Here is an 18,151-nt window from a genome sequence, read left to right as displayed (position 1 = left end):
ACCTTCCAAAGCTGATCCTTGAATCTTATTTGTGGCTGCTTGCAAGTTTGGCTTCCATGATTGGTCTCTAGCCTCTTAGATGGGTTTTCTTAGGATTGTATGGTTTCTTTTCACTTTTTTCATATCTAGACCCACTGGGTGATAATGAAAAATCTGTAAGGACATCTAATCCTCTTGCATATTTTGTGTACAAGAGAAAAAAGTGTTTCCTCATAGTCCTCTATTTTTATTATTTTTCCTCTCATTTCATTACTATACATCTGTTACAGTTCTGACTTCTTTTCCTCAAATTTGTTTAATGCAACACTGTCCCAGATAATTTACAGTTTGTGTCTCTGTTAAGTCCATATTGTGATTACCTATGATTTATTTTCAAAGTTGATAGTGCACTAGACAGAAGAGCTTTAATTCATTACATGCACATACACACATAAACATTGAGATGTGTGTCTTGTATTGTGTGAAACAGTACAACTTGCATTTTGGAAGTCTATTGGGTTCCCTCTAGCATAGGCAAGGAGAACTAACATTACAGCTTTGGTACCAACATCAAGACATTTGTTATCTTTTCTCAATACATCCAGTCTAGCAACAGTACGGAGGACTAAATTTGGCTCAAAAGACTTAAGCCTCCTGCGTGTGCAGGTTTAAGGGTTTCCATGAATTAGATCCTTGCATCGGTGACCTGTAATGTCCCCTACTAAGTTTAGGCTTGTTTTAACCATAATTCATCTAATTCTATACATTTTGACTTAAAACTAACTCGAGTAGGAGACAAATCTATTTTAACATGAATGAAATCAGTGATAACATAATCTTTTCCTGATATTGAATTGATAATTCAATCTGACTCATAGTTTCAGATTTATTTTGTTCATTCAAATTACTAATTCTATATATATATACATATATTTTTTATTTATTTTCAGATAGTATTACACCATATGTTTTACTGCAGCGTAATTCTTTATAAAATGTTATTGGTTTGATCAACCCATATATATATATATATATCAAATTATATTTCCTATAATATAAATTACTAGCACTGCCATTTACTAAAACACTATTCATTATTCTACCTAGTAGCTGTAGTAGCAGACAGATCTGACATGCATCAGATCTGGTCTGCCCCTGTATGTGAAGTTAATTGTGAATGCTTTACTAAATACAGACTATATTAATATTACCCTTAAATATTACTATTAAATCCTGCATAACAAATATTATCAGGCTGTATATATTCAGCACATCCTCGTGCATACCGCCAAGTCCCAAGATATTACTCTCTGGAACTTAATAACAGTTCTGATCTGATCTAGACGTCTTGCAGACTATTAATCTCTCCTCCTTGATCGATAATTCATGATGATTGATACTGCTCTCTTCTGAAGATTATAAAGTTAAAGAATGTATTTGAATTTAAGTATTAGTATAATAAAGATTGCAATCTATGTTAGTATTATTATTAAATTCTGCATACAAACCTTTTCGGGCTGCGAACCTATCCTCTTTTAGTATAACTATATTGAAGTAGACCAGTAATGTAATTTGTATATGAAAAGTGACTGGGTTATATATACACAGCCGCTGTTTCAAAATGTAATCTCTGCGATTGTGCGAATAAACATATATGAAAGATGATTGCCATTTTTCTGATCGTCTTCTCTTTTAGTTAACCTTGTGACCCTGCTATGTCTTATTGACCCCAATCAGAATGATAATCCTATACTTCTGCTCCTCCCACGTCTTCTTTATAAGACATGTTCACTTCTTTTAGGAATCGCTGCCTTCAATCTAAAGTGCCTTTTCATAATATACTTAATGAGGTTTGTTATCTCAATAACAACCACGTATCAGTTGTTAACATCAATATGTTGATAGGACACATTGGTAATTTAGGAGGCATTGGTGATTAGTTTGCTTGTGTAATCATTGTCTCCCATTGAAACTTAGCAAACTACTGCCTATTATTGCAGATGATTAACATTAGACTTAACCAATTTATTATTGATACTCATGACTAATTATCATTGTCTACAGCTTAGGGGACAACTCTACACCTGCAGTCCACTTAGTCTTTATTTATTTTGCAGGTTATTGATGAGGATGAAGACAGTTTTTATATTATTTTTGTTACATATATTTTCTGAATTTATTTATTATTCTATTTGTTTATAATATTTCTATATGTTTAAAATATACTATTAAATATATTTTATTTGGGTATTCCAAAAATATTATTTATCAATAAGTATTAATAATAATATTTAATAAATAAATATTAATTTCAAATAATCATTTGTTGATTATATTAATTTATGATAATAATTGCTTCATTTAGGTTATAAATAACGAGTAAGGAGGGGACATGACATGACCCCAACAAAAATGGTTGCCACTAAGCTGTATGATGTGCTTTAGTTGAGAAATTTTATGAAAACTAAGAAAGCATATTGTAGAGAACCAGAGATAGTGCAAATTGGTCTGTTACTGGCATACCTCATTTATTGCCCTACACAGCTGCTTTTTGGGAGCTTAAGTAGTCTTTTAAAATGGAATTCAGAATCTAGTGTACTGTTTTCCATGCACTCTTGCTTTCGAGATCTTTTAAATGCATAGGAAGTCATGCAAATATTTTGGGGTATTGCTTATTTAATATTTTTGGTTCACTTTGGTATTTAGTTTTTTATCAGTTGTCAAGAAGTTAAGCAATAATGAATCATTTACTTGGTGTCTAATTTCAGGAAGATGAGAGTCTTAGAAGGTGGAAAGAGAAACTGCTTGGTTGTGTTGATTATGACTTTTCTGAAGGTTACTACTATATGCCCTTTGCATTCATGCATGGACTTATATATGGTGTATTATTTTCTCATGATTGTATGTTTTATCCCATACTTTCAGAAAGCATGGAACCAGAAGTTACATTTCAATCTCTGGGGATAATATCGTCTAGCAATCAAGAAGTAAATTTCTCGTTGCTGCTTGAGAACAATGGGATATCCATCACTCTGAAGGAAGGCTGCAACTATTACTTTAAGTTCAGTTTTATGGTACATCATAACATTGTTTCCGGTTTACAATATGTGAACACAGTTTGGAAAGCTGGACTCAAAGGTAGGCTGCATAAGGTTCAGTTGAGTGAATTTTTCTTTGAGGATATATAGAAGCATGCTAACAGTTTGGCACTCTATACAGTCGATCATATTCATCATATGTTGGGAACGTTTAGTCCTAGGCAAGAACCATATGTACATGCCTTGGAGGAGGAGACAACTCCAAGTGGAGTTCTTGCTCGTGGAACATATACAGCCAAAACAAAGGTTTGTCACTCAAGGATATGAATGTTCTTTTTTAGTATTTTATGCAAACTTTTCTCATCCAAAGGAAACCACCAGTTATGGTATTTATGCTGCCTAGTTTAAGCCACTTGTGATGTACACAACTAACTATCTGTAGATTTTTTTGGCAAAATTTGATTGTATTATATGCTGTACAGTTTATAGATGACGATGGAAGGTGTCACCTTGAAGTAGATTATTCTTTTGAGATTCAGAAGGACCGTTAGAAGCCCTTGAAATTCAGTCTGTTCATGACATCAATATATGTCAGGGGTTTTGATTTGATATAGGTTGTATTTGTCGATGGTGAGATTATACTTATTTTAGATTCTATCTTCTTCACCATGCTCACTTAAATACAAATATGTCTGGTTTTTAGCTGTAGCCTTAAAAGACAGCTTTTAAGATGTATCAAATGTAAAAAATATATGTTGTGCTCTTACATTTCACAACTTAAAATTTATTTAAATGATATCTTTGCTTCTTGTGTCTATTGTCACCGGTTGAGTATATGTTCCCAGGATGAAGAAAACATTCTTTTAAGATTGTTATACATGAGAAATGCTGCAGAGAGACTAGGCTGATATGAATGGCTAGATTTAAATTGTGTACTAGATCTGATTAACTACTATGTAGCTGAAGAACAGCAATGTGCCAGAAGTTTGAGCAATGAAAGGGCATTACTGCAGAAATTCCAGGCATGTTTTATCCATGTGGTCAATAAAAGGGATGCTAGGCTATGATAATATTAGAAGGCATTTCATGTTTTCATTTAGTAATCAATATTTAGTATTTAATATTGTATAAGTACTATGTGGCGGGTAATCTTAAAAATGAAACAATTTTTTGTCTTGACACTATTTCAGGAAAATGGCACCTCGAAAGCACCAAGCTGATTGACTCATTTTGTGAAACAATTAGTATAACACTACCAGGATTAGTTATAAAGGACTAACAAAACATTTAACTGTGGTGGAAGGTAACACATAGTTTGACCCAGTGCATAGGTTCTCGGTTTATCTTTGCTGATAAGAAAAGCTTTGATTTGCAGGCCAAGATAAATGTGTCCTTAGTGAATGCCAAAAAACTATAAATCGTCAATAGTTTGGAATAATTTTCATCACTTCACAAGGCTGTTAAATTTGGTCAAGTCTGAATTCCCTTAAATTGATACACAGAAAAGTCAACCTTCATTGATTATATCTTCACGATTTTAGGTACCAATGCTTGAATTACCTATAGATGATCTTTAGGCCTAAATCAGTTGTAAATTCCTTTGGCAAGCTACATACACTTCCAGTTTATTGAAAGTCCTTTGCATACGCATTAATTGAATACCCATCAGTCTCATTGATGGGGTGGTGTCAAATTATCAGTCACATTTTGTAACAATTGTCATAAAGCTGTTACAGCTATTGTTTCATTTTGGATATGATTTTTTCAACGCCAGTTGTATTCTTAAGGATGTGGAATATGATATAATGCTAAATCGTAGATAGTAAACAAAGTGACTTGCCTTGATATGAAGGAAGTTGTAATTGGGGAGATATGGGGATAAATGAAGAATGTTCGTTTCTTTCTTTATGTAGACAAACAAATACGAAGCATGCAAGTTGGATATTTTTGAGTGATTTTTGTTATTAAAATTCCGTGCATTTAAGCTTGGTCTCAGAATGTTATCTTCTGTTTGTGTTTTGCTCTTGCTGTGATATTTGTTGCTTTGAGAGGGTGGCTCTATTTAAACTTGTACATGTGAAAGATTCCTTGTATCTATGAATTTTTCTTCAATATAAACAATAAAAAACATTTATAGGAGACACCAACCTTAACAAGGCAGGTCTAGGTTTTACTTTCTTGAAAGCAAAGATGCTAGGTTCACACAACGAACATTTCATGTGGTTCACAACTTCACAATACGCAACTTCACAATACGGCATTTACTAGTTACTTATTGTGTTCTCAAATAAACGGAAGTAACACATATATTTAGTGTGAAGGTGACACTTAAAAGGTTGCAACCTTTTAATGTTGAAAGTCACATGTACACGCCCTTTCTTCTTACGTTTTGGGTCCATGGCAACTATGTTTTCCTAATGCATTAACTAGCATACAAGATGTTGTATATTGTTTGGAAGCCGTTCAAATTTGCAGGTTTGAAATTGACTCAGCTTATTTTTGCATGTAAAAATATAAAACCTGCACTCTTAAGCTTGAATTTTTTAATTCGGTTCCATGTTTCTCTCTTACTAGCCATTATGAGTTGACTAAAGTGCAATATATTTCAAATTGTATGTTAGTGTGGTGTATTTAAGGACATAATCCTAATTCATTTAGACCATCAAAAATTACCTTGGTATCATTCACTATGTGAGAGTATGTGAGAGTATTGTTGCAACATTATAAATCATTATAGTTGCATCATCTCAAAAATTACCTTGGTATCATTCACTATGTGAGAGTATTGTAGCAACATTATAAATCATTATAGTTGCATCATCTTAAAGATCTTGCATGATTTCTTCTTGTCTTTGACCTTGGTTTATTGCTGATAAATCTGTTAACTTATGGGCTTGACCAAAGGAGACTAAATCATTTCTTTGCAAGTTCCCAAAATGTGTTTATAGTCACCACCGCACTTCAGTCACATGCATGAGTTGAGGAGTGTGATATATTTGTTATTTCAAGACTAGTTCAATTACATGATCTTGTAAGTTCCCAAACTTGCATAGGTTGATATGCTAGTTAAATGATGATAGAGCATTGTAGCTCACAATTCATGAGGAATGGATTGCGATCTTCTTATCATTGTCCATTTTGTTGATAATTTTCTCATCCCTCTAGGACTCTTATTTGTCTTTTTTAGCCTTTGAATGGAGTTCGAAGTGCTTGCATAACACCAAAAACCTTTTGCAAACCTTTGATTGAAGAGTCTTTAGAGATTGGTTGTTTGGGTCTCTTGTCTTAAGGTGTAGGATAATTTGGGGCCTTGTCTTAAGTGTAGGGTCATCCAAGTGACAAATCATTACAAAAGGGGTAACCTTGACTCCCAAAAGGGGCAACCTTCTTTTTTTGGAACATGCATAATTACTTCAATTTCAATTTTTTCTCCAACATTTTAGCTTTTAAGTGAGTTGTTTCGAAGCTTGACTAAGTTTCACTTCCCCTAATTGATTCTTCTCTCCTTTTAATTCTCAATTAGCTCTTAAGTTATTTATCCATTAGCTCTCTAGTCTTTTCCTAGTCACTCCCTCATGATTGAGACGCTTCAAACCTATAAATACTTACCTTGTCTTTGGCATCAAAGAAGATTATTATTGTATTTTGCCAAGGTCTTGCCAATAGTTTTCACTTTCTATTCCCTTGATCTTGACATAAGAATATTGAATCATTTATAGAGAATCAATGTATTTTGTATTGTAGTCTTCATCCACAACATTCGTATGCTCTTATAGGTCTTTGTGAGCATTTTCCCTTTTTGCACTATTTCTTATTTCCTAAATTTAGAGCTTGCCCAATCTCCTTTGTCATTAAGAGGAGGTTATAATTGTTGTACAAGAGGATGTGGAGAACTTGGCTCTTTGAGGACTCTAGCACTTGCACTACAAAAAGATTTTTGGTAGCTTCGTAGTCCTTTACTTTGTTCTTAAAAGCTTTCAAGTATTAATATGGAAACTCCAATTTTGTTTGGGAAAAGTAACACTTCGTATTTGATTATAAAAGCAACAAAACAAGGGTGTTGACCCTATAGAAACTCGAGTTGAACAAACCACTTACAATAAGTTAGACAAACTATTGTTAATAAATCAAAGGCCAAAATAGACCTTTTAACTCACTAGCAGTACAACTAGGAACCCACCTCAAGGGTGGGAAGAAATTTCACCCACAACTTAGGGAAGAGTTTGGGAGGAGGAAGAACTACCTTGTTGCCTCAGATTAACAAAAATCTAGGCAATATTATTGTTTAGAACATCATTACAAGTGGGATCAAGAGGGGAAATCCCCTTAGAGTGTTTGTCACAACTTAGGGAAGAGTTTGGGAGGAGGAAGAACTACCTTGTTGCCTCAGATTAACAAAAATCTAGGCAATATTATTGTTTAGAACATCATTACAAGTGGGATCAAGAGGGGAAATCCCCTTAGAGTGTTTGTCACCACCTAGAGCAGACTACTAACCATCAACCACCAAAGGTTGGAGTAGCATAGGGGCAACAAGATTAAAATCTATAGGGCTAGAGAAGGCGACACCAATATCAAGAGGTGAAATAGGATCCGTGGAGACTAAGGAGGCCAGACTAGTAGTAAGAGGCACAACCTTATCTTGGGAGGAGTCATCTTCAACTTGTGAAGAGTCATCAGAAGAAGAATCAAAAGCCTCGATAGTCAAGTGATCGCCATTAGTGTCCTTCCACCAAATAGTAGCACCTTTATGAAACGAGAGAGAACAATCCATAGCTAAGTAACCAATTGAGAAGACTACAACATTGAAGGGAGACGTCCTCATAATCCAATGACCGAGTCCAAGGCCTATCCCCAACCATAATAACCACATTCCTAGGGAGAGGAGTAGAGATGTCGATGTTGATTAAAATGCGAGTAAAAGTAGAATGGCCCATGAGGAGGTATTATCAACCTTCAAAAAGCAATTGATAGAGTTGTCAATGGCCTCATAACAAGAATTCTCCCAAAGATGAAGAAGAAGATTGGGAAGACAAATGCACACTGAGTGCACATTGAGTGGTTCAGTAAGAGGGTTAAAAGAAGTCCAAGGTTTGACTGAGAGAGAGTAAACTTCCCAAGCCCATGACTCGCTCAACACCAAGTCATAATCAATAGAAGAAGGAAAGGAAGCAACAAAAAAACCCTTAGCACAAGGGAAGAGCCTAATGGTACCAACGACCAAGGACTTCCAAGAATCCATCACCCAACAATACAGATTCGAGAGAGAAGGCCACAAACCCACAAATTTACACACCAATCCATAGCATTAGTAGAAAACCACATTTTCTACCACATCTTGGCCACAAACCACAATAGGGGAGGTCTTGGGACAATGAAGAGGATGAGATTTCCCTTTTAGAGGATGAGCAACAAGAGATCTGGTAACATGAGCAAAGCTTCAACCACCAATAGTAGAAAAAGGCTTGGGAGAAGGGACCCTAAGACCTCCAACATACGCCACAGGAGGGACACCAACACCCTCAACACCCATCATAGGAAATCGACCAGAAATAGGAAAATGGGAAAGGGAAAACCCCCACATGAGTAGAAGCACCACCATTTCGCACCAAATCTGCCAGATACGCCATAGGTGAAGAGCTAGACCCCATGACACCTCAAAAGGGAACAAAAACCCTACAACTAAGAGGCAGGGACCTCAACCTAGAGCCCATAGGCTCAACCAAAGATGCAACAAAAACAGGGGTAGGGATAGAAGCTATAGCAATAGGAGAAAATTCAAAAAATCCTTGATTTGTTGTAGCGAGAGTGAGATCCATTGCAACCGAAGCACGAGCCATCATTTTATAAACATAACACTTTGTTGCCTCTTCTAGGTTAGAATATACTTGTACTTGATTTCATAGATTAGAGATTGTTTGGATTTTTAGATTGAAATACTTTAGATTAATTTTGTTTACATTATTTTTAAACCCTTGATTGCAATACGAGGTGTCAAAATTGAAACACAATAATCAAAACATGGATATTCCATTTAGTAAAAAGCTATATAATTGCATTAATTTAGATAAAGTTTTCTAAGAAAATGTTTAATTAAGGAACATTTGATTTTTTAAAATAAATACAAAAAAGTTAAAATTAGTAAAATTGCATTCATATTAGATTATTCCATCATCATCATAAAAACCAAAACCAAAACAAAGAGAAGCATAAGCCTTCTATAATTCCACAAGAGGGAAAAAAAAATTGCCTCTCTTTCTCAAATTTTATTTCCTCCTCACTTGGCTTTCATGTTTGATGTGTTTTTGTTGAAGCAAATTGTAAATGATATTTGGGAAAAATTACTAATTTCAGAAACTCTCATCAAAGAGGTCTAAGAACAAATGCAAATTACAAGAATTAATTGAAAAAAAGATAAAGAGCAAATCTAACATGAATATTTCCTATTCAAGTTTAGCTCATTAACATCACTTTGTAGACACTAGAGAATAATTAAATATCATTTGTGAAAGAAGAAAGACACTTTAACTTGCTGTGAGAGACTTGGATGGCTTGGGAAGCTCTCCATATAGCCTACTAGGCTAAATGGACTATGTCACACTCGGTGTTGCTTGAAAGCTCCGTTGAGGAACAATTTAATGGGCCCATTAAAACCCCATAGTAAGACGTCCCATTTCAAGGAGGTCAAATGCAAGAATGAAGAACATATGATGCAATGCCTATAGATCTTATAGCTACCTTGGTCCAAGGGATCAAGACACTAAAGTCTTAGGATGTGAAACAACCACTTTAGAACACAATTGATGTAACATATCATCAAGGTTAATATTGCATGCTAATCCTTGTGAACACAATTGATGTAACATATCATCAAGGTTAATATTGCATGCTAATCCTTGTGTCACTGCTAAAGTTGATCAAAGCAAAGGGATAACACATTTACCCCCTACTTGAATTTTTATTCTTGGAGTGCAAGCAATGAGGGACTTGGGCTTCGCTAATAAGAAATTTATAATATACAATCTAGTGTGATCCCCACAATGAAAAATTATAGGACACTACTAGGGCCTCAACTAGTAAACATGAAGCAAACTTATCTAGTCATACACAAACACCAAACCAACTTTCACTTTCAAGCTTAACTTGGTCATAAGAGCGACACTTGACAAGCAAAGTGCCTTTATGGGGACTTGTCTTGAATACTTAAAAGTACCTTTGGAATTCAATATTTGTAGTGTCATATTCACGTCCCCTCGTATATTTATCTCAATATTTGTAGTGTCATATTCACGTCCCCTCGTATATTTATCAATGTATAAATGATAATGAGACCTAAATTCACACATCAAAGTGCATATGACAATAATAAAGAGCTCCTTTGGATGTTGTTGTGGCTAGAATATTTCCAAATACCTTGGAATGGATTGTTTTTGGATTGGTACTATTGTCTCCCTAAGGTTTTGATACATTATTTTTGGAAACTTATTAGTCAGTTTATCACGACATTTGATATAAACAAGTTGGTAAATATAGAGATACGAGAAATTACTATGTGTGAAGTGGGATGTTAATGAGTTTGAAGTACACTTCACACATTGGAGGCAAGTCCTCTATTCATTCAATAGTCTGCTTAACATGGACAATCAATGATTGCAACTTCTTTCTACATGCCCTCAACAAGGATACAAGAGATGAACTTTATAAGTTTCTCTATAAATCCTATGAAGAGACCCTGTAAAGTACATTACAAATTGACCAAGCTATTCTTGGTAGTGGGTGAAGGACCTATGGAGCTAGTGGAAGAGTCATGACTTAGCGTGTGCGTGCAAAGCAATTATAACAATGCACACAACCCATCTACTATGAAATTTTTGAAAAACAACCCTAAATAAACAAGTTGTGGGTACAAATGCACCCTATGTGAATACAATAATAATAAAAGGCACAATACTAGATACGAGAAAAGAGATTATGCTAATCAAAACAACCAAAATGTACAATGTCTTGATCATCCCAAATGCAACTATTACCAAAAGGATAATTGATAACAAATAAATCATTACTATAAAGACAACAAATATGAACCATATGTAACACACGCCAAATAATTATTATTCATTCCAAAACAAAAGAGAGGTAGAGAGGGATGGCGAGAGAGAGTTAGAGAGAATTAGAGAGGGATGATGAGAGAGAGGTAGAGATGAGAGAGAGAAGATAGGTAGAGATAATGATGGAGGGGAGATAGAGAGTAAAGAGGCATGGATGGAGTGAGAGGTAGGTAGAGAGAGATGGAGAGGATAGAGAGAGTGTGGGAGGCAGAGAGAGGTAGGCAAAGATAGAGAGGAGGGGGGATATAGAGAGTAGCAATGGAAGGATGGAGAGAAAGAATCACTAGGCTAGAAGGTAATTAGTCTATGCTTTGATTTGGGTTAACTAGTTGTTTGATGTTTCCTTATAACTCCCCCACTTGAGCTTTTAGCTCTCATTTATTTTGGTTTTTTCAAATTAGGCACTAGTTGTATGCTTATACTCTAAAAAATAATGGGATTCAACAATTTGCCTTGAGTAATCCAATAGTACCATTTTATCAGTAGGATATCAAGGGAGATTATATGATTGTCCCATGAATCCTTCCATCTTGATATAAGAGAACTTAGGGAATATAATAAACCAACTTCCTATTTCATCAGTTCCTACTCAAGCTTAAGGAGATAACCTCTTTGCTTTGTTTACTTTATTGTTCTCATGAGACACATCGAGAATGCATCATTGACCCTCTTATGATGTGCTAATTTCTTCTCTCTCTAGTTGAGGGTAAATGTTCATAGATCAAAACTTGGCTTCGACTAGTTCTTAAGGAAGACACTCTTTCTAATCCATTAGAAGTTCCATTGGATCGCAACACATAGACCATATCAGAAGTCATATAAAATGCCCTCATTATTTCATAGTTCATCATTTGGACATATAAGGTGTCATTGCTAAATCTGAAGCAATGTAGAATTTCTTTGCCTTCCTAGATGGTTTCAATATAGGCATACATCTAGTCCTCAAGCATTGCCAAATGTGGTAATCCAAATACTTTGCTCAACAGTGTTACCATATTGTCAATCTCCTCAATAAAATCATTATCGTAAAGTATCTTAGCCAATTTTACCAATGAGTTGTAAGGTTTTTTCATCCATTTCATATTAATTAGCCTCCTAGCATCCTAATTAAATGTCTATATTTCATTAGGTTTAATTATTACCATTTTGGTGTGAAATGAAATATCGAACAAGATTGGCTCTTCACTCAACGTAAACTTTGTCGTCAATTTATTTTCCCTACTACTTTCATTGAAATCCCTAATGCATTCCTGTACCAGGTCTAGACAATGTATTGCCACTAGGATCATAGTCACTTTATCCAACCCATTTAGGATAATTTTCTTTGCCTGTATACTTTGGTTTGGATCCCTTAAACTTTGATAGAAGAAATCCATTTTTATGAACCCTATATTGGTATCCATAATTTCCCCATAATCAAGTTTAATTTACGATGGAAAAGACACCTTTTAACTATTACTTCATTTTCCTAGTCCTGGAGGTCATTTATCCTAGAGAGATGCACAAAGTCTATTATTATTTAATTGAATAATGAGGGTTTGTGTAGCCATGAGGTTAGATTATGTTTAAATTTGATCCATTATCATTTAAATCAATAATCAACCATTGAATATGATAAGTAGTTCATTTCCTTTTACTTTCAAGACTAAGAGAGTTTAAGCATAAATGAAATTATCATAAAATATATGTAAATTGCTTAAAAAGTACAAAAGATTACGTAGGTGCTCTTATGGAATTAAACTTTTGGAGTTGGTTGAGAAATAAATGGCCATCCTTTGTTTTTATGCCTCAGTATATATGATCACAAATTTTACAAAACAAATGAAGCAACAGACCTCACAAGTGAGCAAATTACACATTTTAGCGAATTGTACAAAAGTGTAAAAGGAATTCTAGGCTATTTTGATGTGTTTAAAGATCCACATGTGATAAGATTTTCACTTTCTTGAAGACACCAAATTTTAATTGTAGGGTCTATGAGATCTTATAGAATTTTACCTTTAGTTGATAGGACAAATAAAAAATGAAAGTGAAAACGAGGTCCTTATTTTATTGGGAGAAAAATAGGGTGTGTTATGAGAGTACACAACACATGGTTTGATGGTTGTGATGTAAACGAATTATTGTAAATTAATATGTAGGGACATATTTTGATATAGGTGAGCTCAACCAATGAAAAACAATATCTATACATTTTTGTAATCATAAAAGAGTCCATCCAATCATAGAGCTATTCTCTATACATGAAAGTAAAAATGACTCATACAAAATATAATAATTTTACATAATAAATATGCTAGAGATAAAATATTAGAACATATGTTAATTAAATAAATTAAAAAACTTGAAAACGATAATATAAGATTAGAGGTGCAAATCCTTGAAATAAAATGTTGAATGTGGAAAAGTGAGTTCAATACAAAAGATTGTGTTTAAAATAGAAGTAGTTAAAGATATAGATGATCTTATCAAGGTGGTTAAATCCCTATTTGTCTTTTAGTTTCAATAGGCACTCAATTAATTATTTATGTGTACTTATCCTAGTTAGATGTGCTAGAAAGGTAAATGCATTGCATATAATAATGATATAGTAAACAATATCTAAGAAATCAATACTATGCAAGCTTTCATAGGAAACAAGGAAATTAAATAATTCATTATTACAAGAGGATAGAAAATGGCAATAAAAGTTTGCACAAAATAATGCTAAAATAGATAGAGAATTATGATTGTTTCCTTTCAAAGAAAAACAACCGACAATGTAGAAAGTTTCATTCAAATATTAATGGAAGGAGTGAGAGAAGGTAAAAGAAAATAGTTTCTTTTCTTTTAATGAAAAAAGAGAGATCAATAAATTGGATAATAATGTAGAAGAGAAGGATTTATCATCTTTCCAATAAGAAGCAAAGAACAATAAACCAAAGTATAAAATACCATTTAGAAACATGCAATAACAAATGGATTAAGAAGAAAACCAAAGTCTTTATATAGTTGGATGGATATATTATATAAAATGAACACCTATGCTTGTGAGGAGCCATAAGAAGAAATTTTTATGTATGCATTAAAAGTGATGTCATTGTTGCATCCAACAAAATCCAAGAGTTGAAGAGAAATTTGAGAATAAAAGAGGAGAAGCTAAAAAATAAGAACAAATAGGAATTAAAAATGAGCAAATGAGACAAATGTTTTTGATTGAAAAGAAAAGAAAAACAAGGGTGTTGACCCTTTATACAACAACTCATAGGCGGCAAAAGAATACAAACAAGGGAAGAAACAAAACAAGGCCGAGTAGGCCAATAACAACAAACATTGTTAGAAGCACCCAAAACTTGACACAGAGGGGTTTGAGGGGCAGGGGATGACTTCCCCTTTTGCTTGCAACAAACAATAGTCTAGGCGATACTACTATTCGGGACATCAAATGAAGAATCAAGTTAGGGGGCTTGTGGAGTTTCTGTCCGCAACAACAACAAACCTATTGGAGAACAACATCTGGAGCAGAATCATCATGAGTAGAACGTTGTTGCCAAACAGGAGTAGTAGAAGTAGGAGCCTCTGAGATAGAAGAGGCCACATTAGTTGTAATGAGAGGGTCAACATAAACTTAAAAAAAAAAGAGGCACAATCTCATCCCGAGGGGATACATCCTCCTCCTAAGAGGAGCCATTAAAGTCGAAATCATAAGCATTGACTGCAAGTGATAAGTAGTAGCATCCTTCCACCAAGTAGTAGCACCTCTGTGACAAGAGTGAGAACATTCCGAAGCTAAGTGCCCATTGAGAAGCATCTTTGACAACAAAAGGGCAGGCCCTCATAATCCAACGATTGAGTCCATGGCCTATTCCCAACTATAAGAACCACATCCACATGAAGAGGTGTAGAGATGTAAATATCGACCAAAATGTTGACAAAGGTAGAATGACCCATGGAAGACATAGCATCATCAACCTTTAAGAAACAACCAAAAGAGTTGCTAATGGCTTCATAACAAGAGTGCTCCGAAAAATGACGGGGAAGATTAGGAAAGTGAACCCAAACCAGACGCACATTAAGTGGTTCTGTAAGGGGGTTAAAGGAAGTTGTCTAGGGTTTGAGAGAGAGATAGAGTGATCTCCCCAAGCCCACAACTTGCCCAAAAGCACATCATGATCAAGAAAGGAAGCAAATGAAGCAATGAAAAATCCTTAGGCACAAAGGAAAAACTCAATGGAATGAGAAACTAAAGGCTTCCAAGAATCACTCCCCCAATGATGGAGGTCTCGGAGAGAAGGTCAAAACCCATTAAATTTGCAGATCAACACACAATGTTCGTAGAAATAAACTTTTTCCACAACCTCCTGGCCACAAACCACCATAGGGGAGGTCTTGGCACAAGGGAAAGGACGAATCCCCTTGGGAGGATGACCAAAAGATGTGGCCACACAAGCAAAGCTTCGCCCACCAACAAAAGGAGGTCAAGGATGGACCTTAGCACCCATAGGATCACCATCAGAAGCAGAGGCAACAACACCAGGAGCCGCTACACCTGTATCCATGGTAAGATTACCTACATCCACGACACTAGGAAGGGCATAAACAAGGACACCCAACCCTCCAATAACCAATGACACAACAATAGCACCAATAACCAAAGATGCAACAACAATGATCAACGCAGGGGTAGCGACATTGATTGAGGCATTCAAATGAGGCAGGGTAGAAGAGCCATTTAGACGAGGCTTGGTGAGAGAGCCGTTCAGAGACATTTTGAAAATACTCAAATGGTTCTCAATACAATAGAGACAAATATTTCTAGAAGAGTTATTAAATATATATAGAAAATATTTGTTGGAGAGAAAACATGGAGAAATAATGTAATGTTAGAGTTTCGTCAATGATAAAAAAATAAAGATCGGGTTAAAAATATACATATAAATTTTCAATTTTTTGGATGCCTTTGTGATTTTAAAGACATATTTGTGATTGTGGATTAGTTGGCCATGAATAAAATAATAAAATGGTCAAAATGAAGTCATTTGTTTTTACAAATAGGGCTTAATAGAAAAGGCATAGGAGACATGTTTTTTTATCATTGAGGTGCCTGATGTAAGGTAAAAAACATTACATACTCAATGATGGCTAATCAAATTCAAATGGGCAACATGCAAGTGGAACACCATGCCAAGGTCCACTATGAGACATTGTGACATTTGGCATAACTGATGCAGATCGGGTGATGCAGTTGAAGTTGGATGACTGGATTGGTAAAGGATAGAAGTCTACTTGTGATGAAGAGATTGAGATTCTATGAATAGATGACATGATTAGTTATTTGTGTTGTCATTTTTGGCATCTGATGTTCCTGATGTTTTGTTTTAGCATCTAAGTGATTTGGTTTATCAAAAGATAGGGTTTACCGACAGCGATATAAAGTCTGTGAATTAGGACTTTAACCGGTAAAGCTGAATTGTTTTGATTGGATCGATCGATTCGCAATGATTGGTGATTTGCGGTTTGGATGGTGAACTTGTATCATGGAAAGATGTATGCAATTGAAACCGAAACTTGTGACGATTACCGGAAGGTGTGTTTCAATTTCTGATGAAGTTTTGCTAAGGTTTTAGTAGGGTTTAAGGATCGGTGATGAAATCTTCAAACTAGTAATGATTTATGTTATGATGGTGATCAACAATGAGTCTACTTAAAGTTGGTAACATGACACAACCCGCGTGAAAGATTTAATAGCTGTTTTAGCATGATTCAAGGAAGATTTTCTTGGAAACCAATGAAATGCTTTGGAGAGTGTTTTGAGGATACAGATCGGATTTCTATGATGAGTTATGATCAATCAATGATTGATATTGCATTTTCATTTTTTGTTATGATCTGGATAGCGATTTACAATGATCTTTTGTGATCTTATTGTAAATTCTTGATGTAATTAGGTTGTATGGCCAACCTAGTTGTGATGGCTATTTATGTAGACACAATTGATGTTTATTGAATCGGTGGTCTTAGAGAATGTGTTAAGCCATCCAAGTGAAGTGTGTAATCTTCCTGAGAGTTGCAGAGTGATGTGTATAACTAAATCTGATCAAGCAAGTAGTGAAGTGCAAGAAAACAAATAATTTTCTTACTGTTGTTCCCTAATAGTTGTAGCAAGTTAAATCCCTTGATCGAGTAGGTTCTAACATGCTTTAATCATTTAAGTCCCCTAATAGCGAAGCTCTCAAAAGAGTGTTAAATCCTCTCACGAGGTTGATCCTAACAAATAATCAAGCTCCTAATTGAGTTGCAAGGCAAATCCCCTAACCGGGTGACTCTCGACAGGGTTTGCTCTTAATCGAGCGTATTGTAAGCTTCTAACAAGGCTAAGATCCTAACAGGGTGTACTTCGAAAGAGTACAAATATTTGTGGGTGCCAACTCCCATCGTGTTTTTTTCCCTATTTGGGTTTCCACATCAAAAACTTATGGTGTTCATGTGTGGAATGTTTTTCATGTGATGTTCTTGTTTATATTTCATTTCATGCATTATTTCTGAGAAACCGGTTATGATGTTTTATTAGAAGTTTATCAGACGTTACCGGTAGTGATAAGAAGTTGTTTGAGAAAGTTTTTGATCTTATTGATAAGTTTAATGAATTGGTAATTGATCAAGTTTATATGATTACTTTGGTGGTGAAGGTATTGGTAAATGATTTGATTAATGTGTTAAGCAAATCTGGTAAAGAGGTTATTAGATCTGATTACAGAAGTTGAGATATTTTCAGATATGAGGTAAGCTGAAATAAGTTTGATTTCGAGTTTTAGTTGAATTGGTCTTAATACTAATTCATCCCCCCCTCTTAGTATTAACCAGGAAACTATAGAGGAAAGCTACCTATGAAGTGTTTCTCTTGTAATGAAATTGGTCATATTGCTGGTAACTACCCTAACACTGAAAAGAAAGAAAAGTTTAGAAGATTCAAAGGGAAGGGCGAGAAATACTGTCATGTTGCAGTAGATGAAGGTGTGACCGATGAGGAGTCGAAAGAAGAAGATG

The 18,151-nt window shown here is 34.8% G+C and overlaps 1 protein-coding gene across 11 annotated transcripts in view; it reads left to right on the top strand.

Annotated features, from left to right (window-relative positions):
- LOC131067660 (rho GDP-dissociation inhibitor 1) overlaps positions 1-3,834 on the top strand; it is a 43,281-nt gene extending 39,447 nt beyond the window's left edge. For all 11 annotated transcript variants that reach the window (XM_058002768.2, XM_058002769.2, XM_058002763.2 and 8 more), the window contains 4 exons: positions 2,748-2,814; positions 2,905-3,117; positions 3,199-3,323; positions 3,500-3,834. In XM_058002768.2, coding sequence (XP_057858751.2) covers positions 2,748-2,814; positions 2,905-3,117; positions 3,199-3,323; positions 3,500-3,568 — 474 coding nt within the window. In that variant the 3' untranslated portion in view covers positions 3,569-3,834. The remainder of the gene's footprint in view (positions 1-2,747; positions 2,815-2,904; positions 3,118-3,198; positions 3,324-3,499) is intronic.
- The last annotated feature ends 14,317 nt before the right edge of the window (positions 3,835-18,151 follow it).

Source organism: Cryptomeria japonica, chromosome 11 (genome assembly GCF_030272615.1).
Source record: "Cryptomeria japonica chromosome 11, Sugi_1.0, whole genome shotgun sequence".
NCBI lineage: Eukaryota > Viridiplantae > Streptophyta > Pinopsida > Cupressales > Cupressaceae > Cryptomeria > Cryptomeria japonica.
This window is presented reverse-complemented; position numbering and strand designations above follow the sequence as displayed.